At 45.5% G+C, this 21,777-nt stretch overlaps 1 protein-coding gene across 3 annotated transcripts in view; it reads right to left on the bottom strand.

Moving 5' to 3' along the window:
* Positions 1 to 2,729: 2,729 nt before the first annotated feature.
* LOC142577914 (isatin hydrolase-like) overlaps positions 2,730 to 21,777 on the bottom strand; it is a 38,398-nt gene continuing 19,350 nt past the window's right edge. For 2 of the 3 annotated variants that reach the window (XM_075687350.1, XM_075687351.1), the window contains exons 3-6: positions 20,278 to 20,391; positions 11,747 to 11,985; positions 6,768 to 7,032; positions 2,730 to 3,571 (exon numbers count right to left, since the gene is read on the bottom strand). In XM_075687350.1, coding sequence (XP_075543465.1) covers positions 3,257 to 3,571; positions 6,768 to 7,032; positions 11,747 to 11,985; positions 20,278 to 20,391 — 933 coding nt within the window. In that variant the 3' untranslated portion in view covers positions 2,730 to 3,256. The remainder of the gene's footprint in view (positions 3,572 to 6,767; positions 7,033 to 11,746; positions 11,986 to 20,277; positions 20,392 to 21,777) is intronic. The other variant, XM_075687352.1, reaches the window with a different exon arrangement.

The following is a 21,777-nucleotide window of genomic DNA, read 5'->3' as shown; positions in this document are numbered from 1 at the left end:
GCGCAGACGTGAGCTCTAACATAAACATGCTACCGTCGTCGTACCTTCCTCACCAAATCATCCCTTTCCCGATGCGATCATTCCTTCGTTGTCATGCCATCTTCTGCTTAAATGATATTGCGCGACATAAAAACGACACGGACGTGAAAGAAGACGACACACCAAGCGCAAACTTTCGTCTTCTCGTCTTCGTCTTCGTGTGTCTTCTTTCACGTCCGTGTCGTTTTTATGTCGCGCAATATCATTTAAGCAATGGATTACCAACTTGCCCGGAATGCTGCTCTCATTAATGCCATCTTCATCGTTGCGCTATCTTCATTCTATTGCTGAGCACGTGCTGGTGGGCGAGTTGGTTATGCATGATTACAACGAAGGCGCCAAATAAAACAACGGACGTAGAAAGGAGACATGAGACAACCACGTAGGCGCCTACGTGGTTATCTCGTGTCTCCTTCCTACGTCCGTTGTTTTATTTGTCGCCTTCGTTGTAATCATTCGTTCTATCGTCATCAATGCGTTGTCATTTCAACATCACCACGGCCCTGTCGTCATACCGACATCGTTCCATCGTCATCAAGACCACGCCGTCACGCCATCGTATCATGAGGTCAGTATTTTGTAGTCGTCCTGTCGTCGTCATATCCCATCGTCATCATACCATTGTGATCATGCCCTTGTGGTCATTCCATTGCAATCATGAATTCGAAGCGATGCTCTCATCGTGACGCCGTCGTCGTCGTTTCATCGTCGTCATTCCGTTGTCGCCATGCCATGGTCGCCACGCAGTCGTCATCTTTTCATTATAACCATGCCAGCACGTTGTTGCGTCGTCGTCACACAGTCATCGGCATGCCTTCGTGGTTGTTTCATGGTTACCTTCACATTGTCGTCACGCCGCCGTCGTAATGCCGTCATTGGCGTTTCTTCATCGTCGTTGTGCCGCAGTGATCAGTGTCGTGTTCACATTTTCGTCAAGTCATTCTCATCACGCCATCGTTGAGATGACATCATCGTCACCACTGCATCGTGGTCATAATCGTCACACAGTCGTCGTCACACCGTCGTGGTCATTCCATTGTTGCCATTGCGTCATAGTCATGCAGTCATCGTTGTGCCATCGGGTTCGCACCATCGTCCCATTCCGTCGTACTGATTGCAGTGTCGTCATATCATTGTCGTCAGACCGTTGTCATCACGCCGTAGTTATGATTCAGCGTCTTCCTGGCATTAAATTATGACGCTTTACGTGCGTAAACCACTTTCTGATTGTGAGGCACGTCGTAGTTGGGGACTCCGGAAATTCGAAGCACCTGGGGTTCCTTAACGTGCGCCTAAATCCAAGTACACGGGTGTTTACGCATTTTTGCCCCTATCAAATTGCGACCGCTGTGGCCGGGATTCCATCCCGTGACCTCGTGCTTAGCAGTCCAATTCCTCCCATCGTCGTCATACAGTCGTCATAACGTTGCAATGGTCGTTCCGTCGTCGTCATTCAATTTTTCGTGTCCTTCAACAAATCTGTATGCGCAAAAACTCAGCTCCCAAACTCTATATCAAATCGCTTCATCCCATGATAAAGCTTATACGTCTCATCACTTGTAAATGCATTTTCAGTTTGTTAGTTACCATTAGGCGCCATTTCCAAGATCAGAAGACTCTCAGGTAGATAATCTTTATTTGCTTGCTCACGTGGGTATGAGCTATTCGTTGCCTTTTGTCATGGACAAATTACTCCTTGGGTAGGCATAGAAATGCTTACGCTTTTATTAACCGACTGTATTAGCAGTAAAGTGGAGTTTTCATGAACATTAGAATGCTTTTCTTCAACATTCATGACAGTCACATTCTTCTGTGTCTCTGGCCCCCTCGAAATCGTGGAGTCATTCAGGCTACAGGTCTCGAAATTTCACCACTACTCTGCCTGTAGCTGCATGTTTGATTTATGAGATAAATATACTGATTCTGCAATATTGCACACCAGTTCGCACCGAGTAACTTGTAGGCCGACGTCTTGTCGACGTTTCACGAGCTCCGCTTACGATGTTATCTATGTCGGCTCATGCGGGCCGGTGGCATGCGAGTACATAAGTGTAGCAGAGCTGCCAGAAACACGGCATCGTGACCTGTGACATCACGCTCCTGTTTCCATATATACCAGCGTCCCACCGGCAATAAACGTTGTTCTTCACCGACAACCGGCATGCTTACAATAAGCACGAGGTCTGCGCGCTTCCAAAAGATGTAGCGTGGCCAGATGTTGAAAACCCAGGGTATTTAGGTAAGACTGGTTATGTCAATCCTGTGTTCGATCGGTCTTGTCTCACGCTATATACACCGGAAACAGCAAGCTATACCCACAGACTGCAGCTGCTACACGGTATGACTGTCGTAGATTTTAGAACGCGACATATCAGCATGAAGTACGAACTCTGCGCGGCCCGTTCTTAAAGCTGTGTTCTAATCGTCTTGGCTGTTTACCTCCACCCGCTTGCGTTTGGTGCCCGCGGTGTCTCGAGAAACCTCGGCGGCTTGCTCCAATTTTGCTGCTTCTTTCTGGAGAACACGGGCTCTCTGGTACTGCTAGCGTTTACCGCTAGCAGTAGCAGAAATTAGAAAGCCTGACAACATTTTTTTGCACCAATTACATGCAATTAGACGACAGGAAGCACTGCCAAAGACTACCTTAGCATCACTTTCTGCAGAGTTGCCACGTAGTGACTGAAAACTGAAAAAAAGTTCCAACGTCTGTACTTAACTAAGCAAAGTACATTTCATCACACGAATTTGCAAACGCCGGAATGCGCAAGAGTCACAAGGAAAAAATGTTTGAAACAAGCGTCACAATTACACAAACTAATACACCCAAATCATTAATTCCATTCTCAAGGTGATCGTTGCAACATCGAGAGCATATTTCCCGCTTTATTCTTCTCTGAATCAATCCTTGAATAAAATAAGGTGAGGCGAGAAATCTGTGCTGAAATTAAAAGAATGCCAGGGCTGGTTATCACGAAAAAAGTTCGTAATTGCTAGAGATTTTCGTGCGAACAAGTGCCAGCCAATTGTGATGCACATATAAGAGAACGCCCGGCTTATGGCAAACATCACTTGCGATCAAAATTACTTATAAACTCGGAGCCAATTCCTTGTGTTGTTTTCTATCTCTTTTTGTTATTTTCTTATTTAACATCCTCCATCTGTAGAAGGTGCGCGTTGCACAGAGATGTGGAGGAACCAGCAAAGTTCGTGTAAGGATTTAGGGTAGCGTTGCCACAACGCGCACGGGAGCTCCACTAGCACCTGGTATTTTCATGGGAAGGACAACGCCAATTGCCCCCGTGGCTGGAACACGCGACAGACAGGCCAAGTTCTCGGTGGTGTACAAGCTAGCAGCGGCAAGGATTCTGTGCACGTTGAGCTCCGGGTAGTGATCCAGCGAAGGCCCGTCCAGGCCCATACCGTATGGCCGCCGCTCGCTTGTCAAAAACGTGGCTGCTTCGGGTGTGATGGAGGGAAAGTGTCGGTCTCCGTTCTCGTCCAGTCCCATGTATGCCGTCCGATTGGGCCAGAACTATTTGTCACGAGAGATACGAAAAAAAAAGAGAAAGATCAACCATTCAACAGAGCCCCGGAATTACCGATATAATCTAATGCACTCAACACGGAGACATAATAATTCTTATCATGATCATCATCAGGAGCAGTAGCTCCATTTATACTATGCTTCTTTACATGAGCCCTGCGTTTCATGCTTAGCTATATACTTACTTTATTTAATTGGGTATGCGGAGTAACGGTCAGAACAGGGCACGACGCTCCTGCCCTCCGGCCCATCGAGAACGTGACTCTCACCCTTCCTACGAAATTTTAACAGCGGAGCTGTTTAAGCTTTCGTTCCGCCGTGGAGCGTTACCAGAAAACTCAGCCCAGCTGTGCGCCGCCTCGCGTTGCCTAGCAACCACCTGCGAGAGCACCGAGACACGCAACATCCTAGCACCCCACGCGCGTAGGGTGGAGTCGTGATGTCACGGGCCAGTAAAAGCTCGGAACAGCCGGCGCGGCGACACGCCTCTCGCGAATTCCTCGGCATAGAGTTCGGGCACAGCTGCCGCGTCTATGACCGGCTCTAGTTCGATGTGAATCTCTCCACGGTGAGTTCGGTGAAGAGCTCTGAATAGAAGAGCTCTGCTTTGCAAGTGCTTCGATATGTACTGAATACCTGCGCATTACTATGCGCATAGTTAAGGCATGCATAAGCTCGTAATACTTAGCAAAGCCTAGCAATGCTGCGTATGAGTCTAGCCAAACCATGCATAACATCGCAAAACTTAGTAAAACCTAGCAACACTTAGTATGAACCTACCCGAGCCATGTATAATCTCGCAAAACCTAGCAAAACCTAGCAACACTTAGCAAAAGCGGGAACTAGCTCCGCTGTGACCCAGCCTTGCACCATTAGGGCAGACTGCCCACATTTTTGTGTAACAGAGATACTTTGCTTAAGAGGATATGCGACAACACCCGCTGGCCCTGCCCTACTCTCACTGTAAATTGCGAGCCACTGTCCGAAAAAAAAAATCCTGACTACGCCACTAGCAATGTCCTACTAACCTAAAAGATCTTGCTTGGCCCTTGAAAACACGACATGTCAACTAAACGAGCTATACGTGCGTTGCTTGAATTTTCGAGCACCAAGGGCTGACATCTATCGCTAGGAATGGGCCCACCCAGGCTGCACTTGCGTATACTCGCGTCCGACTGGCTGTCCTAATAGTCACTCCCTCGCCCCTCCATCTACCGATCATATTCTTCTCTTCCTATTACCAGAGTAGCTGGCTAGAAGGCCTTTTATCTCAATGTGGACATTTGCGAGTATTCTCAAAAATTTTTTGTCGGTCTCTCTCCACTTCTTTCTCGTAGTCCTTTTTTTTTTTGATGCCCCATCGTCCCTAAAGTTAACGCTTTACAAAACCTTGGCACGTTCTAAATTATAGTAGGCATGCGTCAAATGGGATCCTACTCAGACTACGCTCATTCAGACTCTTGAAGCCATTCAGAATCGCGCAGCACGTTTCATGTTATCGAATTATTCACGTCACTCCAGTGTCACGTCTATGAAGAAAACCCTAAACTTGCTAACTTTTCGTTGCCTCGAAAGTCATCTCGCCTTGACCTTTTTCATAAAACGTATTACTGTAACAACGATTTGAAGGACGTTCTGTTTATTCCACCACTTTATATATCTTCAAGGACCGATCATCGCTTCAAGGTGGGCTTACCGTCTTGTCACACAAAATTGTGTAATGATTCTTTTGTTCCTAGAACTAGTGTCGCAACCTTCCCTCCAAAATCACCAGCATAACTGATGACCATGACTTCGAGATTGCTTTACAACATGCCCTGTAATATATTCCTTTTTTTTTGTTAGCTGCACGTCTTGCCATTTTTCCCCCACTCCCTTCTGTAGTGCCTTTGGGCCCTGAAAGTATTTCTAATTAATTAATAAATAAATAGATCGAATATAGTTTTCGCATGACTTCAACAGGCTCACAACCGATCACGAACTATTGCCTGCTTGTCAGGCGGCTGTTACTTAACTTCGTCTTTTGTACGTTTACATATTAATACGCAAACCACCGCTTATGCCTCACCTGCTCAAGTTCTAAATCATTTGTTGCAAGTCACCGCTGTCGTTCAGAACAGAACAATATTTCACAGTTGTCATCACAAGTGACTCTTCGCGATATTGCATTTTGAAGATTTGTTACAAAGACAAGGAGAATAACGCTACAATACAGATAGATTTGTCTGTCTTTCTTGCGAAGAATTATGGTACCTCTAGGAAATTTTCACTACGCATTTTTCAGTATTCACGTATGCTTCCTCTAGTCCTTGAGTGTGCGGTACGCGAGCGTCCGCCGTTATTTGTACCAATTCGTATACCTCTTCGCAATACTTGTAGCCCATATATATAAATGTTCGTTTTATTCTGAGGTATTTCAGTTAGTTAATTGATGGCATGGGATGGAATTTTTTACTAAATATTATGTTTTTTTATAGTTTTCCTTAAAGCAGCTCTTTCTAGGTTTATTTAACTGAATTGTTTCAAATTTTTTAAAAACGCATTATAACTAGCTCAGTCGATAGGGTTACGCTATTGCGTTAACCCTATCGACAGCGCTAGTTATAACAGCCTCCCACGTAACGCCTGATATTTCCTGAAAGATCTTACTAAACTAGCTTCACTTGAAGGGCTCCGGGCGTTGAACGTTTCTGGCTGCAGCCGTTACTGATCCAGAGATTTATGCCACCCTCTCTCCCAGAACATGGATCACCACCGACATTGCACGGACATTAGCTGGCATTCAGCCACTGGTCACGCCAGATAACGGTCTACGTGATAACGGGGCGATCGAAGCAGCAACATCTTGTCGTGGATGGCACATACGTAAGAAAAAATTTGCCGATACTCGCTCTGGTTGTCCACAATATTACCACCCTTTAGGGTTGTGGGAGTTGATCTACTCTTCCATTTCTATATCTGCTTAACTCTTACACATCGTAGACAAATAAACACTCAGCCGCTTTTTAAGTTCCGCGCACTTTTCTTTTTCCTTCTCTTTCCGTAAGCAGCAACCTTGCGTATACAGTAAGCTTTGCGCAAGCATGACGTTGTGTAAGCAGTAATCTTAAGAGTAAATACGCAGCCGAAACTGATGTCTATGGTTCACTGTTGAAAACAAAATCGCTTATTCATATGTCCTTACTCTGCACTGTCCAGTATCGACAAGAAAGAAGCAGCCATCAGGAACTCTTCCGTAGCGATTTTCCCAGTCCCGTATGTCGGACACAGTGACACTGTAGTTGGGATCAGCTTCCGCCTGTGGCCGAATGTCTATCTTCACAATGGGCACGTACATAAGACGCTCGATGGGGATGTCGGCCACAGACCACCCACCCTTGGCGCAGTGCAACGGAGCGTCTATGTGTGTACCACCGTGTGTTGCTTCCGAGATGGTGTCGATCTGTGACCTGAGGACACGAGAAAAAAGATATACGAACAGCCACATGAAAGGACGAGTTAGGGAAGGGGGTGGGATCACACACAAATTTTTTAACACTGGTTTCATGTAATTCCACTCTGTGAAGCATGGAATGATGACTGTTTAATAGACATACCTCTACCTCGTGCTCGAATGCCTCATGTGGTAAAGAGGCATTTCCATGTACGGTAAAATATGAAGACAACATGTAGGCATTCATTCGAAGCTTGCGATTGGTACGGGATGCTTTCTTAGCATTGTTCGCTTAAATACCTAATAAGATGCGCAGTGAAACCTTCCCCTCCCCTCTCCTCAGGACTCTATCCAACATTACCGTCATCAGCGTTCAATGTCACTGCGCCTTATATGGCATCACTTTAAAGTTTTCGTATATATAAAATCATGATGGTGGACCCTGTATAAAGCTACGTGGGCTAGGAACATTCGAGTGAAACGAGCGCTTAATTTCAACTAACGCTGAATTCGAGTGAAGGATTCTCATCACCTTCTGAGAAGAAATTTCAGTTTTTCATAAAGCAAGCCGGGGCCGGTATAACGTGGCAATTACTTTATTTTACAAGATTCTATGAAATTCTTATCATCCAACATTCACGGCCAGCCGATCGTGCTGATAGCGTTGGTGGAACTCAGTTCGGATCACTGATAAATCACAACATAGAAAAGAATTGGAATAAAATCATTATATCTGTCCAGTTCTAGTGCCAGGCTACATGCGGCCAGCGGGTTAGGTCAGCACTTCGAGAAAAGGCCTTGAGTTCCAGTTGCCTCTGGAGCAGTCCAGACAGTCTCGCTGAAACCAGAAAATGTCTGTACGCCCACCAGAAGTACTTTCAGCAGCAACCGCTCACCAAAATCGTCTACGTGGCAGACGATATACCGGTCTGCACGCACGCACGCTCCTGATGGACTGCAGCGATAGATAATGATTCGATCTGACCTGCTGCACTGCCTTGCGTTCCATAGAGTGTGAAGAAGTCAACAGCAAGCTCTCGAGTTCAAACGCTCAGAAATATTCCTCAGCTTTGATTGAGGAGCTAATGTGCGAAAACACGCCTGATGATTCGTTCTATTTGCCAACTGAGATGCACATGAAGATGATGTACTCAACGAGGGTGCGGTTCAGTACGCTTCAGATAAGAAGTATGGCAACTGTTATTTGACCTAACTGTTTTTGCAGTATACGTTCTACTGCGCCAAGAAGTTTTGATCTAGGAACCGGGCCATCTCTGCAACAGCACGATGTAACGCTCAAGAAAAATGCGTTGCAATTAGTTGGGTCCAAACCAAGAGCCCGACGACTCTACGATTATTCCGAAACCGCATTCCAGTGGATAAAATGCTAAGCACTCATATCCCAGATATAAGGCTCTCTGCGAAATCACACTGAAACGCCTCGGTAACATAACTGAGAAAAATATTTTCGCAGTTGGTCGGATTGTAACAGATAACTCGATGATGGGTTGTTCCTTACCTATGCTGAAAACTTACGTACAAAAACTGTAAATTTCACTATATCACCAGCAAAGCAACCTGTCGCTCAGAGATGAATTCGCCCACTTGTAAAGGCACAAAATTACAGAACTTACTAGTAAGTTAAGTGCGCATTTGCGTTCAAGTATAGGCAAATCTTGAACGCTGCTTCTATAAACATACGTCTGGCTCTATGACCGGAGTTGGTAATTAACCCAAAGAGGTGCGCGTCTCCTAAAATGTTCAAGAGACGTTGCGTTCAAGATTTTGCGTTGTCAAGCCATTTGTGGTCAACCTTTCTTCGTTCTTATGAAAACTATCGATACCTGCAGCATATTTCGGATAAAGCGTGTAACCGCCGACCCTTAGAATATTGTCACGTAGTAACGACGGTGAAGAAAGCAGCAAAACTGGGAATGACAAAACTAGCGCTTTATTGGGCGATCCTGTGCGCGCAAAACAGGTTACACTCAAAGAACGGCGATAGCGGTGAACACAGTCGGCGATCGTCGAAAATCTCATCTGCCGGTCAAGCGCGTCGGCTTTTGTACATGAGTCCTCAAAGGTTCTAGAGTAATCGCTGGAGCACGCGTGTCCTCCAGAAAGTTCTACAGAATTCCACAATTCGCGTCGCAGATGCAATCAGATTACACAAGCTTTGGTGACAACAGAGAGGAGATACAACCATCAGCAACATTCGAGAAACATTCGAGTGCTCGGGCGGCGGCAGCGAGCCATGGCTACCTGGACTGAGGAGGCCACCCACTTTGGGCTCAAGAAGTTCTGGTCTCACAATAAAGTTCATTTCTCTCTCTCTCTCTCCGATACACGCGGGCGCGTCCTGTGCTGAGTGACATTTGGTAGTCGGTGACAAGCGGTCACCCGAAAAAGATAAACAAATACACGCGTCAATATTTAACGCGTGTATGTCGAAGTTTTTATCTCTTTCTGCCTTCATCCCTGGAAGTGCTTGGTTAAATTAAATTATGGGGTTTTTACGTGCAAAAACCATTTTCTGATTATGAGGCACGCCGTAGTGGACGACTCCGGAAATTTCGACCTCCTTTTTTTTAGGCACGTTGGTGCCATAATGGCTCGTTTTGTTATGATCTTATAGAAAGAATGCAAGTGCCTGTTTAATACTATGACTTTCGAAGCATGGCTGAACTTCACTATGCAGATTCGCTATCGCTGATGTTTCAATTGCTCGGATTGGCAGACATCTGCGAAGGATTTATTTTTTTTTTCGTCTCTAACCATCGCATTTACATTTTGGGAGCTAGCATGAGCGCTCAGCAGCCAAGCATGGTATTGTGCTGCAGGCATTGGCCTGATTAGCAATCAAATACTTGCCTACCTATTCAAACAACAAGAATAAAAGCTCCTTGTTGTCTTCCAAGACATGCCGAAAAGAAGTGATACAGCAGAAAGTGTCATGGGTGATGCCCCTCCTTAACCCTAGGACACATTCTAGTGATTTAGTTTCGAATCGCCCCCCCCTCCTCCCATAACATCTTTCGTGGCGAATGCCATGAAAAGATTTGTCTGCATAAGTTTGAATTAGCTTGTGGAGAACGAAAGTAAGCGTTGCAGTAATGCATGGCTGGTTTTAGACAAAGGCTATGCAAGGGAGTGTACTTTCCTGAATCAAGCATTGTTAAATTTTATATCGTTTTTTTTATCTCTCTAGCATTTATTTTGAACACAGTGTCGTCTACTGGCTCCATTGATATTCTGAAAATGTTTCTTCATCAGAGTGCAGAGATGGCCTCAAAGTTTTCTTATTCGTATTTAGCAAGCGTCATTTAATTCAGCTTCCTTTCCATCGGAGTTGCGAACAGCGCGCATAGTACATGTGTTAAAAGAACGTCGTAGGGTTCTTCTCCCTTACATCATGTATCGTCACATTGTAAAATTTCAAAGTATATGATAGCTTGTCACATAACTGAACCTTTTTTTTTTGACAAAAGTGTGCTCAGCAGCATTCAGCATGGCTTCGGGAAGGGCCATTCCAATGCTACACAATAAAGTCACCTGTTCATAGTTTGCAAACATCCTACACAAATATCTTCCGATTGGTGGCATGCTGCTTGATTTTAACAACGCGTTTGATCTCGTCTCACTTGCAAACTTCGTCCAGACCTCTATAGTTTAAGTCCCTGCCAACTTTCTATACCGACAGCACGTTTATTGCCCTAGGATTCTTTAACGCCTGCTTTCTTAAGAATTATTAAGAATATTTTGGCATTTCTACAAGTCTCTGGCACACTCACAGCCATAAGCATTATGTTACTGTAAGGGGGGAAAACATTTAATATGATAGCTCTAATGTGGGACGTAATTGGAGGTCTAGGTCTTGCAAAGGGTGAGCGGGCTGTCTGCCTTCCGCTGGGATAAGCGACGAATTGGGGTATTAGGACTTTTCTATCACGGCAGCACCCGAGCGAGGCTGCTGCTTTTTTCCTCTCCGCATCAGTGCTCCACTCGCCTCCTCATTTCTCTGTCCTGCTACGCGGTCAATGAAGCATTGTCAAATGCCGCTGCAGTAATCGGTCATTATAGCAGGGTTATCGGTAAATAAAATTACGTTAAATTGAAGATATTCTTTAAAGGGAATAAAGGGTCCACAATTATTGGGGATGTGCACTGCAACAGCACAGAAGCCCCTAAAGATAGTGTTACAACAAAGGTAAACTCCATAGTGCTGACATGACAGGGAGAAAATTCCGGTGACGGCTGCAAGCAGATGTTCAGTCAGTCGTTTATCACCGCGTGACACAACATCCAACCTTCGCGCCTTCACGCTAGTGTACTTGGAGAGCTGTTTGCCTCGGCAAGTTAATTCGAAGTAATAGAAAATGTCATGGTCGTATGCTGCCCCAATTCCCCACTTGAGGATTTGTCACTATACACTTTTTTTTAAGTGGACTGTCGTGATACCGCCATTTTAATAAACCGCTGTGAACGGCATGCAGTGTGGTTGGGAGCAAGATCAAGTAAGTGACATTTCGAATAAAGCGATCTCGCTCTAACGAGTGTTGACTCTACCTCTGCAAATCGTAGTTCTACTTGCAGTGCCCGCTAAAGTACAAACGTGGTTGTGTATTTGGAATTCCTAGTCTCGAAATGTGATGCATCTTGTTGCCCACGGTGTGGCTTTCCCCCATTAAAATCCCATAAATTATCATTTCCTATGAGTCGGACAGTCTTACCATTGGTTTCCAGGGCCTGGAAAAGCTTCTATAACTAGGTGAAAGGATTCGCCGTCTCTCCAGTATATAGTGTCATTGGTGTAATTGTTTGTCAAATCAACAACCACGGCATTCCGCAGTTGGGGAGGCCCTTTAGAGGAGGGCTTCGCTTCATTTTCAGATTGCGTGACACGAACTACGCAGTAGATGCACGCTGCCGTACACACCAAGCACAGCAGGCAGTATCCAACGTCGCGCATCTGAAAAAAGACCTTCCAATGATCAGGTTTAAAATTGAACATCATTAACCTGACGCTACAAAGAATTCACACGCAGGTGAAAATAGATAATAATGATAATAGCGATAAGAACTGCGTACATTATGAAATGTGCCTTCGAAGTGTTAGGGTTCGAAAATTAAAAGATGGCAGACTGTACTATGGATGAAATTGTTGTGAATATTTTTTTTACTTTGCTTGCTTGTTGTGGAGATTTATAGTCATTTTAATATTCATACAAATGTAGCAACGCAAAACAACATCTAACGAGCCTAGTTGATGCCCATATCACGTGATTTAAGAACGCAAGAAAACACAAACACATCCCATGTATACGCTTTCTTTCAAGTCATGACTCAACTACAGCGATCTTTGGACTAGCGAATCTTGACGCCTTATAGGATAAAAGGAAACCAGCTACACAAATGTTATTTCACTCAATTTACTCTCGCTAGCTTCTAATTTTGCGAGAGCAACGCATAGTCCAGGACGCCACCGACAAGCACGGCCGTAATGTCAGGGCTGTTTTCGGACTAACGAACCTGTACAAGTGGTCATTTCTTTTTTTTTTTTTTTTGGACAATCGATGAGTAGCCCTTATTACCCCACAATACTCCTCTTCTCGCTCATGCCGTATCAGAAATATCAATGATCGAAAAAGTAGTTTTCTTTTTTGTATATGCTCTTTCTTTATTTGTGTAGCTTGTCCTCGTACAAAATACATAGTTTCGTTGAAGTTATCATGAACGTGCTCCCTCTCCTGCTTAGACCCGGGAGGATTCACAGTATTGCGTAATTAAACAACAAATTTCTTATGGTTCAGGTGAGAGCGGGATAGTGTAAAACAAACTGAGCTATTCAACCCAATTACAAACGCGCTTTACTACTTTAGATGACGTGTCTGTCATCTGAGGTGCATTATCTGGCGTGCCTTTTCAGCCGGTTCTACAGTGTCAGGAGCTCGCTCACTCGACAACGTAGGGAGGGGCACATAAAGGCAGCGTCGGTTCGTGTTTAAACAATATAGAAGAAAAAAGCAGTCAGTGGTAGTCAGGCATAGAGAATTGCACACAAAGTTTAGAAAAGGCAGGTCAAGGCCCCAGTAGCAATGATCAGGGGCCACGCGCACAGAGAGTAGTGATGTTGCCGTGAAATGTTTGGTATACAAATTCGTTTGAGCGTGGCCCGCTGCCGTAAGCTCGTTTTTGTGGCACCAAGCTCGCATGCTACATAAACTAACTTCCCCGTCGGTCTTTCCACAAATTCGCTTCAATGCTGAGAGACAAGCCCCATGCAGCTTTATGTTAAACGATATTCACTTATCGTGCCTGTCTCCATTTGCATTATACGCCTGCAGCAAACCATGCCCTTCCTCCAAGTTAATTAGCTCAGCCGCGATTTGAGTGACAGTACTAGCGCAAAAGTGATGGTCTGCGCGATTGCCCAGACCATCAAACACGTAGCACATAAGTTTCTCATCGACAATATCGCCTGTGCAAACACAGATGTGTGGAGGTCTCACCACATTTGCATGTGTCGCACCTGGTGGCATCAGCCATTTCAATGACGAAAGCCTGGGAGTTGGTAAATGTGACGCCGAGCCACAAACGGTGTTGGAAATGGCAGCGCGTTCACTACTCTTGCAAAAGGGCTCACAAGCCTCTAGGCGTAGCACTAGTCTAGTGGTCAGCAGCTTGACCAGCAGCGGAAAACCACTTAGGCAAAGACGAAGCGACGTCATTAGTAACAAAACGTTTAATTGAATCACAATGTAAGGAGCGGTCAATTTGGTCAGCTGCTCGATGAAAAACGAACATTCACAGCTTGTGTTGAAGGCTGAAGATTAGAGGGTGTCTTGACGCCGGCAAAGGCCTGTTTTTTTTTAGTTTGCCACAAACACTTTCGCCTAAGAGAGCGAGGGACTCAGCTCTCACCTAACTTGCGGCCGGCGCTCGGCAAATGTCATGCGTTGCTCGGGCCATGACGGCGCGCATACCGTGGGTCAGTACGAAGGAGAAGGCACAAATGCACTCATACGCGCGCAGAGACAGCATCGGTTGTGGGTACGCCGGTTCACATTTCTGCACTCGTTGGGCTTTTGGGAATCCTTAAGTCTGTCGTCCTTGTTCTGGGCGCGTGGCACGCATTGTTTGTCTAAGGGGCCAGTGGTAACAATGGTAAAACATAATCTGTACAATGTTGAGAGAGAACGGTGCCTGCTGCTGATCGGTCGTGGTCGCACGTGACGTTTTTCCGTCTCTTTTTCAGAGCTCAGCTCCTAGGAGCCCGTTCCTGCTGCCAGCGTCGGCGTAGCCGCGCTAACGAGCCGAGCGAAGGATGAAAGGGAACACGGAGGGCAGCGGCAAAAGAAAGACGGCGATAGTGAAGAGAGCGCGAAAAGGAGAGTGCAGCGGAACCATGAGGCCGAAAGCGGAGGAGGAGGGTATGGCGAAAGTGTGAGAAAAGCGTAGTGCCGCGTAAGGCAGGCTCTGCGGCGCCTCTTCCTCTTCGTAACAGCTCTCTCTCTTTCCCTCTCTCTCTCCCTCTTCGGCGACGATGGCTTCGAGATGACGCCAGAGTAGCGCGCGTCGTCTGGGTGGTCTATCTGCGGCGGCTACTATCGAGCCACACTCACTCCGTTCACCACGTGCTTCACGACACGGATTGTCCGCGCCAGCCAATATATCGCGAAACAAAACCGAGCTGCGCTCAAATTTCCCATTAGGGAGTATCGTAATAGTCGGTGAACTTTTTTTATCTGCCCTTCTCTGGGTCACGGTAGCCGATAAGAACTAGCTCTTATTAGCTTTAGTGATTTATTACATATTTTATCTGTCTTTCAATAACTTTCAATACCGGGGTTGACAACAAAAGCAGAATCAGCTCTGTAATCAGCTCTCAAGCAGCTCTCTCTACTTCTGCGTGGTTCTTCAGGTCTTATCGGGGTCCCGGCTCACGCGGAAAATCCAGGGAACGAAGCGGCCCACCAATACGCTCGAGGATCGGTCAGCCGAGCGGTAGGCTTCCGGGACCCAGAGAGCTCAAACGGAAGTCCTGAACTCATGCCACGACATAACCCAATACTACCATCTCGCAAGGCACACCAGGTCCGCACCCACAGTAAACGGAAAACGCGTCAGGAGATCACCTGGCGCAGGTTACAGACGCATTCATACCCGAACCCCTACGTATACTCGTACCCGGACAGAGTAAGTCCGTACTGTTATCTGTGCGGCGAGCTAGCTACGCCCAGTCACATCCCCTGCGACTGCGAGGAGGAGCTTTTCTTACCGATCTCCTGGCCTCTCCCTCATCTTCATCGTAGAAAAAAGTGCTGCCGAGCTCTTTTTTTTTTTTTTGACATCGCTGTTTTATACATTGAAGCCACAAAAGTAACTGTAACGCCAACGCATTTCGACGGACACGTTGAAAACTGATATCTCGGAACGGGTGCTGCCCAGAGAATTCGTTCCAAATGGGTACGCTGCGCGAACTCAGCGGCTACAGCTCGTACATTGAAATATGTGGCGTAATGTAATTAATCAGAAGTTAATGAGCGTTATTACGTTAATTCTTCAATTGAACATTTTGATTTCTCGTAGAATTAATGGCCACCTCTTCTATAGTAGTTTAGATCAGGCGCTATAGAATGGTGATATCTGCCATAAACAATTTTTTTTAATTGGTGCAGCTAAGGAAAGAACATCCTGTATAAGTTTTGCTGGGTGCCTTTGATCGCGGGCCACATGAAACGCCAGTGCTCACCATGAGAGAGCTCATACATTATATCACCAATGAAGGGCCGGACGTCACTGCCCGCACTGCATTTTTTCGGAGATGAGCGTCACTGTATAGCTCTTTCCAGGATACCATGACATTAATTGTGATGAATATGCCAACGAACATTGGTATCCTCATAAAGACGATGGGCGAAACACCTTATTGCTATCGTGAACGGCTCCAACAAGAAACTTTTATGCGCTTGTGTATGTGTTGACGCCAAGTATCCAACATAGCCGTCTGCATCACCTGAAGCCTTCTCTCAGATGCTGTCTCCGGTCTGGACTTTTCAGAAGAGGCAATCGAGGCGAACACGGCTTGGTGCGGCATACTTCAGTGTTTTGCTTACACCATCGGAAAGGCCGACAGCGCTGCCTTTGACGACTGCGGCACCCACAAAACTATAGAACACCTTCTTTGTCGTTGTTCCAGCTACAGCGCACAGAGGCGGCAACTGGCGGCCATGCTCGCTCACGTTCAAAACCGACCGATCTCGGAGCAGACGATCTGCTACTGCCTGACTATACACAATTCTCGAAATGTGAGGCCTAGCGATTGCACTGTTAAAATCAGAACTAATACCATCATCATTACGTAGAGAGCAATATGGTGGGTTACGTAAGTAGGTGTTCCCTTTCGCCTGCTCTCGTTCGTCCAGGCGCGCTCCTGACGAGACGTCGCAGCCAATGGGAAATTAGGTGCCGTTTCGCTCCTGCAGATCGCAGACGCCGACTTTTTCGTTCAGTGAGCCATTTGACGCTTTCCCGTCAAAAGAAACATCAACATTGCTCGGCAAAGATGTAGCGTCAGAAAGGTAATCTGGAGCAGCAATGTCACATTCTTATCGCAACGCAATGGCGAGAGGCGTGGAGTGCATGGGAAAAAGACGTGTTGCAAAATTTCTAGTTCATATTGCTTGTTCTTGATATGTCTGCCCCATAGTTATTGTCGGTAATCAGAACTTTGACACTAGTGGACGACTACATCGGAAATCAAGAAACATTGTGGATACAGCAGTGCTGACAGGCAATTCTGCAAACATTATGCACAGAAACATGCTAAATATATATATGAGCAAGTAAATGTTTGCATATTCATGAGAAATGCAAGTTAGGGCTTCACGATTAAAAGAAAAAAACATATAGTCGGTTTATGCATTCAAACAAAGCAAAGAGGTTTCCAGGAGGTGAACATTTCATTTGAGTAAAAGTGGGTGAGCAAGGAAAATTCAACAAGCATATTTGTGAGGGTCTTGACGAAAACAAGTTCCCACGTTAGGCATCCGTTGCGTGTCCACTGCCGATTGGCTTAATATAAAGCCAAACATGATATTATCTGAGTAGATTTCAAGAACTTTCTGGGAAAACGCTGTGCTCCGGTTTGTCATGTGCTGTTTGAACAGAATATAAGATTGCTTTTGTAAGATGTGGAGTTGGCCAGGTGTGCGAGCTCGCTTTTTTTTTTTTACCAAGTCTATTTCTGCAGGGCGAGCATAGTCACGGACCTTTTGCTAACTTTTATAAGCCGAGTAAGCGTAACTGCCAAAGATTCATTCACCACGGGCTGTCATTTTCTCAGAACAACATGGAGCTCTTTTCATCGATCTGAAGTTATATGAATTTTGAATTCCCAGTTCAATTATTGTTGCGAGGAAGCAGCATGTGATATTCAGTGGCATAGCCCTCCAAGCTGATCGGTAAGGAGCAAATGACAAGGTTTCTGCATTAGCAAGTACGAATATGCTATCCTGTTTCTGTTCTGGTGGTCACCGTTGTAAAAACTTAGAAAAAACAACAAGTCGGCGCTCAATTTATTTCTCCCTTTGGCATGAGACGGCCTTAAAAGTACGCAAGCTTGTATGTAAGATTTTAGCATTTCAGAGCCCTTATTCACAGTGAATAGTGTTGTTGGAAATATTACTACTTAAGGCGATCAGAAACAATAGAATCGAAAGAGCGAACAAATATGAGCAGTCTCTTCGAAGCTGTTGAAAAAAGAATAGAACAAAATCAGTTTCGATTACTATGGTCGAAGCTCGGGTAAGCTTGTTATTCATTTCTGAATAATAAAATGTTCGCGCGACAACGTGTCATGGCAGAAAAGCGCACATACAACACTGTTCTACATGGTCATTCCTTTCAATGGTGTCCTTCTGTGCACTGTGCTTAGCCAAATGAGCCTCGATTATACGACTATAACAATATGACAAAGCACAGTGATTTTCTTATGTCTCAAATTCAAAATCTAAACGTGTCACTGGAACTAGATTTGGCACTAACATACAGTTAACTTATCTATGTGGACTCCTGCACGCAAAAACAAGCCCAACTTTCATTATTGGGCTGTAATCCGCCATGGAAACCTCACCAAAATGACAAAATACGAAGGACGTTCCGAAAGCAACAATAGTTATTCTTTTTAAAGCGAAGGTTGTAGGCCAGCTGAAAACAAGCAATCGCCGTAAGAACCTCCACGCGTTGCTGGTTCAACGACGGAAGGAGCGTCAACGGAGGAGTAATCGCGCATGCGCAGAGCGCCGAACAGGGAATAGCAGCAAAGCGGCTTGGCCCGAGGTCATTCGAGTACAAATCACGATTGCAGACAGACGTGTGCTGACAACGTGGTCGCCAATGGAAGTGCGCGCTGATATCCGGTACGAATGGGCGCCTGTTTCCTGCACTGAGTGCCGCACTCTCGGGACGTCACTATCCGAAACAATGCTGAGGTGGAGCAGGCTGCGCCACAATTCCTTGCATCGAAGGGCACCCATTTTTAACAGAGTGATTTCTTCAAACTGATGCACGGCTACGACAAATGTCTCAATGTCGGTGGCGACTATGTTCAAAAATAGTGCAAATTTACGATGCCACGGTGTATTTTTTTTTCAGTGATGTTTTAGTGTGAAAATTAATGACGAAACCTACCTTTGGAACGTCCCTTATAGCAAGGCACTAGTTTGAATTGCCTCTGACGATCAATGAACGTTATTATTATTATTATTATTGTTATTATTATTATTATTATTATTAGTAGTAGTAGTAGTAGTAGTAGTAGTAGTAGTAGTAGTATTGCTACTACTACAAGTGAAGTTTCTCAAGGGCCTCTCCAGGGCCCTCTTCTTTTCTCGCTGTTCATTAACGGCGTCTGCGCGGTCATTCAAAACTCCTTTATTCTTGGTATGCTGATGAAGCGAAACTTTTCAAAGCAGTAAAAGAATTTAATAATTGCGCCCCTCTTAAGCAAGACATAGGAAATTTTGCGTCATGGTGCGTTGAAAACAAACTGGTCATAAGTGAATCAAAAACAAAAGTTGTAAGCCGCACGCGGAAGACTGACAGGACCTTATTTCCCTATAGCGTTAAAGATGTTCTCCTGCGAAGTGCCCAGGGAACGAAGGACCTTGAAGTGTACTTGGATAGCTCTCTGAGTTTCTCGCCCCACGCTCAACAGACGAGGCAGCGTGCACTTCCAACGCTCGACACACTATGTCGGATGATGGGAGACTTCAAACAGCCTGGGCCATTTGTAACTTTATATAAGAGCGTATGTAATCCAGTTCTTGAATACGCCTCCGTGGTTTGGGGCGCTACTTGCAGGTCAAATTGGGAACTTCTCAAAAACGTTCAAAAAATGTTCCCATCCATATTTAAACATTGATTCTGTCAAAAGCCTTCCATCTCCATAGAGCTAACACAGACACTCACGTCACCTACCCTCAGCTGTGGACGCAATGAATCAGATTAGCTTTTTCTTCACAAATTATTACGTGGGAAAATCTGCTGCCCGCACTTGCTTAGATACAATGTGCGCTTTAACATTCCGCAGAAAGGCACAAGGAAACAGCACGCCTCTCAGCCTTCAGATTTTTGGGACCCTCCATATAGAGTACAGGTGACATATAACACCCATTCAGAGCGCCTGGATATCTTCATGCCTAATTTTAATATTTTCCTGAAAGGAGTTGCAGACGTATTTCACTAACTGAACAAAAACTCTCATATCTCTTGTGTAATCAGTCATTCTGCAATCCTTTTTTTTTTCGGTTTCTCCACTTTCGCTTTGTACTTTGTTCGTGTACATATTTTATGTTCTGTTAAAATCTGTATCTGCGAAATTATTATTTTTCATGTTTGCGCGCGTGTGTATCTGTGTGTGAACATGCATTGTTTTGCCGAGTGCACCAGCACCAAGATCCTCGAGGTCATTCCTAGGGGCTTTATCAAACATTTTTTATTAATATTATTGTTGTTGTTGTTGTTGTTGTTGTTGTTGTTGTTGTTGTTGTTGTTGTTGTTGTTGTTGTTGTTGTTGTTGTTGTTGTTGTTGTTGTTGTTCCGAATTTGATAGAAGTAAACAGTTTTACAAGATGACATTGTAATCCATAACCCACGCTTCTGTATAGCTGCAAGTGTTACAGCTTGAAGAAATGACTAGATAAATCTGCTTTATCCACCATTCAGTGTTGTAAATGTGAATCAGTGCGTTTTTACTCACCGATGCGGAGGCCGACAGGCTGCAAGGTTCATCCGCTCTCGTAGGTGGAGTCTCCAATCCGACTGCGCTCGATTCCGGTGATGAATCGTGGTGCTCGATAGCACCTTTCTTTTTCTAGCAACATGTCATTGCACCGCCAAACACCACAAATCAATAAAGATGGAAGCGGTGCAGCCGTTATATTTCAGTGAAACGCGACAGCTGATAAATTTCACCCTCATTAAATACGTTCGCTTGGTGACAGCGGTATCGAAAGTTGGACGCATCTGCGGCCTTAGATAATATTGTATTCAAAAGAAAATATACTTAAAACAAACCTCCGTGCTCGAGTTCACAAGAAACGACCACCCCGTTCTCAAATATTACCGTCAAACAGCAAAAGCAATAAATAGCCCGAAACAAGATCGGTACCGATGCGATGCTGCTTATCGCACGTCAGTATGGTCTCAAAACGTTCATTAAAACAAGCAAGTACGTATTTGAATAATACAAATCCAATAAGTACAATTGCCTCCTTGTTTTGGAAAAATAACATGTTAACTGTTTGTCGCTTATTATGGCTACATTTATATATTAAATATTCAGTCGCGTTGAGCACCTCTAGCAAAAGAAAGCGCAAATCAAACTCTGCACTTAGGTGCTTCATGTTGGAACGCACCGCGGTTGATATTAACGCGACAGCGTGAAGCAGCTCGTGTCGCAGAAAAGCCGGTGTCGTCGGCGTTGGCCGTGACCAGTAAATCACGGGAGGCGCTTCATAAATAAAAAACAACTTGCAAGATGGGCTGGGTGGGAATCGAACCAGGGTCTCCGGAGCGTGAGACGGAACCACTCAGCCACGAGGCTTTTTATTTAGGTAATGTCTGTTTTGTACTTCTATATCAAACGACAAATGACTCAGCCACGAGTTCGATGGTTCAAAGCGGTACAATAGGGCCTCTAGTTTATGCGGTGTTGCCTTAGAAACGTGCCGAAGAAAATCAGAATGCGGTGTATATCGGTAATAATGAGCATGTAACTTACAGAAGTCGCAGTTACACGAGTAGCGAAGCACGTTTCCGCTACATTTCTTCTCCGCTCTGCGCACACGCAGAGTCATCTTGCGGCAAACACAGAAGACCCCCTCCTCGCAATGTGCGGCGCTGCCCCGACACGTGGTGCGCCACTCGCCCGCTTCTCCCCTTCGGGCCGTGCGGGGACCGGTGCGAGGATGCCCCACTACCCTTGCGTTTAATAAGTTTTCTCGCTCTCTCCCCTTTCAACTTCCAGCGTGCGTCACTCGAACCCTCGTGTTTAGGCGACGCGGCTCCTCTTTCCGCTCACAGCGCAATTCCTAGGTGCAGCGTCCGATGTTAGCCGCCTCTGACGTGATCGCTACGCCGTAGCGCGTCTGGTGGGAAAGCGTTCCCTGCGATGTATGCCGAGCTGCTTCCGTGGATTCATGGGTCTCCGTGGTGCTCCCAAGGGAGGTAGAGGACGCTCCCATCGAGGCATCAGCCC

Source organism: Dermacentor variabilis, chromosome 4 (genome assembly GCF_050947875.1).
Source record: "Dermacentor variabilis isolate Ectoservices chromosome 4, ASM5094787v1, whole genome shotgun sequence".
Classification (NCBI taxonomy): domain Eukaryota; kingdom Metazoa; phylum Arthropoda; class Arachnida; order Ixodida; family Ixodidae; genus Dermacentor; species Dermacentor variabilis.
This window is presented reverse-complemented; position numbering and strand designations above follow the sequence as displayed.